General features: G+C 31.1%; 1 protein-coding gene across 5 annotated transcripts; it reads right to left on the bottom strand.

The window, feature by feature from the left end:
- Window positions 1-3,074: 3,074 nt before the first annotated feature.
- On the bottom strand, window positions 3,075-5,625 carry LOC145047868 (glucose-induced degradation-like protein). 5 transcript variants are annotated; one of them, XM_078996229.1, is made up of 9 exons: window positions 5,540-5,625; window positions 5,306-5,463; window positions 4,260-4,315; window positions 4,012-4,155; window positions 3,852-3,925; window positions 3,719-3,773; window positions 3,572-3,634; window positions 3,358-3,485; window positions 3,075-3,273 (listed from the first exon to the last, which is right to left on the bottom strand). In XM_078996229.1, the coding sequence occupies exons 2-9, from the start codon at window positions 5,349-5,351 to the stop codon at window positions 3,195-3,197; spliced, it is 645 nt and encodes a 214-aa protein (XP_078852355.1). In that variant the 5' UTR covers window positions 5,352-5,463; window positions 5,540-5,625; the 3' UTR covers window positions 3,075-3,194. The 5 variants fall into 5 exon arrangements, with proteins under 5 accessions (XP_078852355.1, XP_078852356.1, XP_078852354.1 ...); XM_078996230.1 differs by having other exon boundaries at window positions 5,306-5,450; window positions 5,540-5,559; XM_078996228.1 differs by having other exon boundaries at window positions 5,306-5,590.
- Between the last annotated feature and the right edge of the window lie 3,214 nt (window positions 5,626-8,839).

Genomic DNA, 8,839 nt, shown 5'->3' with positions numbered 1-8,839 from the left:
AGTATAAATGTTGAGTAAGTTGAAATATATGAAAGAGTGTAGATGTTTGAGAAAGTTAAAAATATGAGAGAAGAAGAAACTTGAGGAAGTTGAGAATGTTTGAGTAAGTTTTCTCTAATTATAAGTAGTTGGTCCTTGTTCCAATTATAAGTAGTTCATCATTACCCCATAAGATAGTTCGAGCTTACCCTACAATAAGGGTTGTTCATTTCCATTCATTGTTAATTAATGATGGGTCGTTCGTTATTGGCCAAATAAGATTAGTTAGTCTTTGTTCTTCGATCCCACTTAAGGGTAATGATATGTTGGACTTGAGAGAATTAAAATAAATATTTCCTAGATTCAAAGGGTTAGAATCGAGATGTGCGGATGTGAGATGTGTTATAATTGTGATGACTTGGGGATTTGATCACTTAGATCTATGTTATACTTTTTGATCAATCACTAATTGCTTATCTTGGTATTTATATGCGTTTTTATATCATTACCTAGTATATGTTAACATGAGCTATATTTATCCCTTAAATCTTAAATTTTGATGAGGCATGGGCTTATACATTTGTATATAAATTGGTGTTCTTTTATTATATACAATTAATATAATGGCCAACCCTAGGATTTGTACTCATTCGTCTTTTCATAGCCTAACCCACTATATTGATATATTTTTCAGGTTTTCATAGCCTAACCCACTATATAGATATATTTTTCAGGTTACAAACTGATGATTGGAACCATTGAAGATTTAGAGGTGTTGGAAAATTTAGAAGACTTTTGTTTTATAAAGATGATGTTTGTTTTAAATCATTGTCTCTTGTGTGAATGATACGCTCTCGCATGTTTCAAACTATTTTGGTTTTTTGAAAGAATGAGACCGGTTTCCACACTTGGACTTTGAGAAATGATTTTAAAATGGTTTTGAGACCATTTTCCGCAAATTAAAACTTTAAAAATATTTTAAAGCTATTTTTATAAAGGCTATTTAAAATAATTAAGCGAGTGGTATTTCAAATTTGCTTAGCATCGATCATCTTTTGAAGAAATGTATTTATTTTGTGATTAGGTGTGATTGCCGTGCGGTTTTGTGCAATTTAAAGCAAAAACCATAAATCGCACCACATATACGTTTTCACATTTTTTGAAACCGTAAATTGCACTGCGAGAGTTCTAAACCACGTTTTGCGATGCGGTTTGATGCGGATAATTTATTCGGTTTGTTTAATAAAACTCAAAAAAAAAAAAAAAAAAAAAAAAAAAAAAAAAAAAAAAACTGTTTCCTAAAAACAAACTAGCAAATTAAAGTCGGTTACTAGACATCTTCTATCAAACATATATTATAAAACCATGCAACACTCTTAAAACTTATCCATATATCTTTACCCTAGTCATGAGAGCCTTATGCAATATATCTTGGTTATCAGTGCATATGAAGTAAGTTTGGATTTGTCAATTTTAAACTGGGAGCTTATCAAGCTACTTTATAATTATCATGTATGTTATATTCTCAATTTTTGCATGTTCGTATAATATATATATATATATATATATATATATATATATATATATATATATATATATATATATATATATATGCGGTTTGAACTGTTGTTTTATAATTAAAAACCACATACCGCACTGCATAGTACGGTTTGACAAATTTACGAACCGCAAACCATATCACGAAAATATTAAACTGTATTATATGGTGCGCTGCAGTCGGTTTGTGTTGTTTATTGAACACCCTTACTCATGACACATGTTGTCATCATAGGTGCATTGAAGGGGGACAACGTGGACAACTGCATTGTATTCATTTTTTTGGCAACCCATTTTTTATTATATATTATATATGTATTTATTTAAAAATAAAAAATTTATAATAGTGATAAAGTTTTTTTTAACTCGTCGTGAGTATTTGAAGATATTTAAATCTTTAGGACCGATCATGTTTGTCACTGATAAATCATGTTATTAGTAGAGTTGACGTTGTTTAAAATAATAATTTTTTTTCCTTTGTCCTTCAAAAATCAAATTTGCCCTTTTTTCCTGGTATTGAGAAAGGGTTTACAAATAATTGTGGTACGATGTAAATTATGGAGACTTTGAGATGCTTTCAAAATATGATGGTGAGCAGCCATCTTAGTGTTATTTGTAAAGCTTATACGTTTTGGAAAACAACATAATTTTTTTGCCTTCCCAATTCTTTTGACATTGCAAGTTGCAACTTATATAACTCCAAAATCATAGCTAAGTAGTATAAGATATTTGATTTGGGAGATTCTTGGTTACAAACAGATTTGAGAAAACATGTATAACCTTTACAATTTATAAAGTAAAACGGTTATGTGCCAAATATGATATGCAATGTCAATATATAGTGATATGGATTGAATTTGAGACTTTAGACCATTTTTATCAACAAGACATTTTATTACAAAATTAAATTATCTCTTATACTCGTACACTATTCATTATTCAACTCATTCAATTTTTAACACTTTATTGACAACAATAACCCAATCCAACTTTTTATTATACTATATATACTTATTCATAATTAGATTTTATTATGTTTAGGTTAACAAATATAAACATCTTTAATTTAAATACAAAATAAATTATCTTTTATTATTATTGTTAATTTTTTGTTTATTTATAGAAAATAAAAAAATACAGATATAAAAATATATCAATATTGATTTAGAAAATAATTTACGAAATCTGATTATGGCAAAATTTTATATAACTACCCCAATGATGTCATTTGGCAGACATGTTTGCGTCCATCTATCCAGGGCCCAATTTTGTGTCTATAGAAAATAAAAAATACAGATAAAAAAAAATATCAATATTGATTTAGAACATAATTTACGAACTCTGATTATATTACATCGTTGTTATTGAAATCAAGCTTGATTTTTAACCATTTAAAATTATGGCAAAAATTTATATAACCACCCCAATGATGTCATTTCGTAAAAATAAAAATTAATATCACAAACTAATTCAATAAACAAATAAACAAATATAAATAATAATCTACTAATGCAATCATATACTAATGGAAACCAAACTAGATGAGATGGTAGTCCATATTGATTAATTTTCAGTTTTTATGGATAACAAGATAGCTACATGAATTTCAGATTAATTAATTTAGGGTTCCTTTTGACGTGGAAAAAACAACCCGACTCTTATTGCAACTCATAAGACGAGAAACTGAAACCGGATCTTCCTTCATTCGTCGTTTTCAACTCAAGCTTCTGAAACGGGCTGCAGTCAACAGTCAACACTTGATGATTAATCATTTTCACTTCCAAAAAAAAATTTATCGTTTTCAATTTGATTAATTATTACCTGCTATTTGGATCATAATAATAGCCATTGATTGACCCATCCACACACGAGAAGCAAACATAGTAAAAACCAGCAATAGTCAACCCACAATCCGCTCCAACGTTCACAAAATACTGCTCTTTCCATCTCTTCATAAATATTTAATCAAAAATAAATAAATAATAGTCCCCTGTTTGTTTGTTAATTGTTACGACTTTAGCAACCAAAAAATTACCATAAAAATATACTGATAGTTGCTGAGGTCTAATGATTTCCCGCCATCAACCTCAACTTGACTCTAACAACAACTCAAGAACATAAAGTTAATTACAAAAACATAAAATAAACATTTACTATAATTTTGTGTTTTTTGACAACTTACTAGAAGAGGTGAAAAAGATGGAAATTTCGTCCAGTGTTCTATGTCCACTTCAGACCTGTCACAGTTTATAAAATTATAAAGTTTGTGTTAAAATTATAGATGGAAGGTTTGAATTAGAGAAGAAAAAATTTACGTGGCTTTCCATTTGTTAGTAAAGAAGGTATGATTTTTGGTATCAACAATTTCTCCCTCCCAAAAAGTAACCACCTGCATTTATTAGAATTTTGAATTATTTCTTCTTGCAACAAAATCCTAAAATATAATCATTTAAATTTTAAACAGATGCTACTTACAGGTGTATCTGCCATTGGAACATTTAGAGCTTCCATGGTCCCACACAGATATCCATGATCAAGGTCACAGCCTTGGATTCGCACATTAACTCTCCAAGCTTCATCCTTTTGTGGACTTGAAACATTCTGAGTTCCTGAAAAAGCCTGAATATTCATTCAATAAGTTTTCATTAAACACTTCAAGATTATTAATCAGTATATGGAAAAAAGAAAAAGAAAAAAAAGGATGCAACTAATGAAGAGATTACCTGTCCAACACTTAAAAGTGAACAAGGTTGTAGACAAGTTTGTCCATAATTTGCACCTGAATAATGATAAAGAGTATGTATCAGAAAAACCTTATGATTATCCAATAAATATTGAATGGATTGGTTTTACTAGCAAAAAGGAAAAATGCTGCATAATAAGTTGAAGCTTTGGATATAAAGGACAAATCAAGTGCCATGACTTAATAGGAAAAATACCATTTGGATCATTAATATGATAACTGTCACATAACTGAAACTGTGATTCATTTAACCTAGTTTTTCTTTCCTTTGAGGCTACTTGTATATATCATTTCCCATGAGTTTGTCCCTAATCTATTTTGTACTAAATGCTTTACATCTAGGCTCTAGCTTATCTTGTTTCTTTCTTCTCCCCAATTGATTAGATTAGACTTCTCAATGTTCTGTATAATTTTACTACCCAAAGGGCACTATGAATGAGAATCAAAGATTTTAGGTCAAATAGGATAGGATCTGAGAAAACTATGAGGATTATTTTGACAAATTCTTCAACTGAAAGATAGAAAGAAGTGTTGAAAATCTATATAAGTATCTTGATTCTCTAATAATTATTTCTTCAAGCAGTCATCAATGGCTTCTGTTATTTAATTTCCATGTAAATATGTAATCCCTCTACTTCGAAACTAGAGTCCATTCTCCTAATTTAGATATAAAGTCAACCTGGAAGTTTGTAAGAGGTAAGCTTAAGGACCTTGTGAACGCAACTGAAACTTTTTTCTTACATATGCATATCCAAATATAACCTCCAATGTGATGATTAGTTAATAAAAAATTGGTCATCCTTCAAGCGAGACTTACAATCGATCGAACTCAATTTGTACTTTGCACAGATAAATCCTATTTTTGCACAATTCATTTTCCTTCTATCCATGAAAGCAGAAAACAGCAAGCATCAAACACGATAGCGTAACCGGAGTTCAAAGGATTGAAATACTGGCGACAATCGTTTCCCTATACGAACTTAATTGGACTACTGACACATCGGGTAAACCATTTGACGGACATACCTGAAGAATTAGAAGGCGCTGGAGACTCCACCATTCGCACAGGCATTTTTGCTGTATCTACGAAAATTTAACGATATCTGGAGAGTGAGATTCGGATACAACCAAACGACTGAAATTTACTGCGTATATCGGAGATCAAAAGGGACTGCAAAGGAAAACTGTCGACAAATCGGTAAAACAAAGTTGGAAGTGAAATGTATATATGAAAAACTCAACTACAACAGCGTCTCCAACCTAGCACTGTTTCTCGGGGTAACACCATTTTCGACCCAATACTATTTTTTACACCATGGATAGCCTTGTACCAAATTTAATGTGATGAGAAGTGGCATACCTAATTGATTTCATACTATTATTCAATCAAATCAAATTTGATATTAAAGGTTTTGAAAAAAATAATGATACAATTAAGTGTATTTATTTTGTTATAAAATATGATCAAATAACAATATAAATTATAAAGTAAATAAAGAAATAAGAGTAGAGAGAACTTTTATTCCAATACTTGTAATGAAATCATCAAGTTTCTAATACATATGGTTCACTATTTATACTATCAAAATAAGAAGAAATATGAGCTATAATATGAATGCACATTATGATGGTGTATTATTACATTTATAAAACATATTGAAATGGTTGTTACTAATGCTAAATAATGATGGAGAGTTATGGGAGAAATGGAGAATCCAATGGTCATTCACAAACTAATATTTCATAACACTCCCCCTTGAATGACGATTGTATCATGCCTCGTTAAAACCTTAATAGGTAAAACCTCATGGGAAAAACCATTTGTTAAGGAAAAAGAGTACATGATTAATAATAGATATTTGGAACAATTGCCTCGTTAAAAACCTTGCTAAGAAAACCCAGTGGGAAAAACATAGCTAAGGAAAAGAGTACAATGTGTTTCCAACTCCCCCTGATCATCACATCACTTGATTTCCATAAAGCGTCGCATTCCAATATTTTTTTACCATGTTTTCAAATTTGGATGTAGGGAGCGCTTTAGTGAACAAATCTGCCAAGTTGTTACTTGATTGAATTTTCTGGATGTTGATGCCACGCTCTTTTTGAAGATCATGAGTAAAAAAAACTTTGGTGATATATGTTTGGTTTTGTCTCCTTTGATAAACCCTTCCTTGAATTGGGCTATACAAGCCGCATTATCTTCATATAGTATGGTTGGAACGTCCCTGTTAGAAGTTAGACCACAACTCTCACGAATGTGATGAGTTAAAATTCTTAACCAAATACATTCACGGCTTGCCTCGTGAATTGCTATAATCTCTACATGGTTAGAAGAAGAAGCAACTAAAGTTTGTTTAACAGAACACCAAGAAATTATTGTACCTCCACAAGTGAATAAATAACCTGTTTTGGATCGAGCTTTGTGTGGGTCAGAAAAATATCCAGCATCTGCATAACCAATTAACTCCGCATTTGATGAATTTAAATGATATAAGCCCATATCCATTGTACCTCGAAGATATCGAAGAATGTGTTTGATTCCATTCCAATGTCTTCTTGTTGGGCAAGAACTATATCTTGCTAATAAGTTTATAGCAAAAGATATATCAGGTCTCGTATTATTAGCAAGATACATTAGTGCACCAATAGCACTAAGATATGGTACTTCGGGACCAAGAAGTTTTTCATGTTTTTCACAAGGCCGAAACTGGTCCTTTTTGGCATCTAAATGCCTTACTACCATCGGGGTACTCAATGGATGTGAGTTATCCATATAAAACTTTTTAAGCACCTTTTCTAGATAACTAGATTGATGTACAAAAACTCCATTTTTGGTGTGCTCAATTTGGAGACCCAAACAAAATTTCGTTTTACCAAGATCTTTCATTTCAAATTTTTCTTTCAAACAAGAAGTGGCATTTTCCAATTCTCCAGAAGTTCCAATTATGTTCAAATCATCTACGTAAACAGCAATTATCACAAATTCTGATCCGGATCTTTTTATGAATACACATGGGCTTAATGGATCATTTTTATAGCCCTCTTTTAAAAGAAATGTACTTAAACAATTGAACCACATCCGACCAGATTGTTTCAATCCATACAAAGATTTATTTAATTTACCGAATATACTTCACGAGAATTAGGAGTTTGTGTTTCTGGCACCTTAAACCCTTCTGGGATTTTCATATAAATATCATTCTCAAGTGAACCATATAAATAGGCGGTAACTACATCCATCAGACGGATCTCCAATTTTTCATGTGTTGCCAGACTTATTAGATAACGGAATGTAATTGCATCAATCACAGGAGAGTATGTTTCTTCATAATCAATTCCGGGCCTTTGGATAAAACCTTGTGCCACAAGTCTTGCTTTATATCTCACAACTTCATTCTTCTCGTTTCTTTTGCACACAAATACCCATTTGTGTCCCACTGGTCTTACTCCGTTTGGTGTACGGACTACAGGTCCAAAAACTTTTCGTTGAGTAAGAGAATTAAGCTCTTTGTTGATTGCATCTTTCCATTTTGGCCAATATTTTCTATTCATACATTACTCAATAGATTTAGGTTCAAGATCCTCATTTTCTTTATAATCGCGCGCGGAACATAATATGAAAAATTATCGTCGACGTCTATCTTATTTAGGTTCCATCTTATTCCTATCATGACATAATTTATTGAGATCTCATCATTTTCATTTTTCAGGTACCTTATTTTCTTTTGTTATGTCATTGGGACCTACTAGAGCTTCATTAATCTTTTCAAGAGATTCCGTTTTCTCTTTTGGACCATCAATTGTTTTTTCTTCATTTCATTTCGATGATTTTTATCTTTGGAACCTGCTGATCTTCCACGCTTCAGGCGTGCCTAAGATTCATTTGCAGTTGTATTTTTTTTCCTTCTGGGATATCAATTTTAACTTGAGTAAGTATAGATGGTACATGAGACTTTGTTACCCACTTAGGGTCAGTAAATGCTTCTGACAATTGATTTGCTACATTATGTAAATGAATTATCTTTTTTTTTTTATTATTATTTCAAGTTCACATTAACTTGAACGAGAATCTAAAACTAAAAATGGCAATTCCTTTCAAGAGATTTTATTTTCCAGTTTCTTTATTCTCCCCATAATGTTGGAAAATATGATTCATCAAAATAATAATCATCAAATATAGCTGTAAATAAATCTCCAATTGATGATTTTAAATATTTTACTATAGATGGAGATTGATATCCAACATAAATTCTCATTCTTCTTGAGGACCTATTTTCGTGAAATAAGGTGGAGAAATGGATACATAAATTATACATCCAAACATCATTGGATGGTAAATAATTGGTTATTGACCGCAAACCAGTTGAATAGGGGAGAACTCATGATAACAAGTTGTCATTATGCGTATAAATGATGTTGCATGTAAAATTGCATGCCCTTATGTTGATTAGGAAGTTTATAATGCATGTGTTCTTGCAATTAATTAAAGGTGTTTGCTTAACGACTCAGTTAAACCATTTTGTGTATGAACATATGCAGCATGATGTTCAAAAGTTGTCC

The sequence above is a fragment of the Lactuca saligna genome, chromosome 5 (assembly GCF_052625555.1).
Source record: "Lactuca saligna cultivar CGN05327 chromosome 5, ASM5262555v1, whole genome shotgun sequence".
NCBI classification, from domain to species: Eukaryota; Viridiplantae; Streptophyta; class Magnoliopsida; order Asterales; family Asteraceae; genus Lactuca; species Lactuca saligna.
Note: the sequence above shows the minus strand (reverse complement) of the source record. Positions and strands in the feature narration are given on the sequence as shown.

Coding starts and splice junctions, on each gene's coding strand:
- LOC145047868 (XM_078996226.1), bottom strand. CDS start 5,169: ATGGATAGAAGGAAAATGAATTGTGCAAAAATAGGATTTATCTGTGCA. Junction 3,926..4,011: donor TTCCAATGGCAGATACACCT/GTAAGTAGCATC, acceptor TAATAAATGCAG/GTGGTTACTTTTTGGGAGGG. Junction 3,774..3,851: donor ACTAACAAATGGAAAGCCAC/GTAAATTTTTTC, acceptor AAACTGTGACAG/GTCTGAAGTGGACATAGAAC.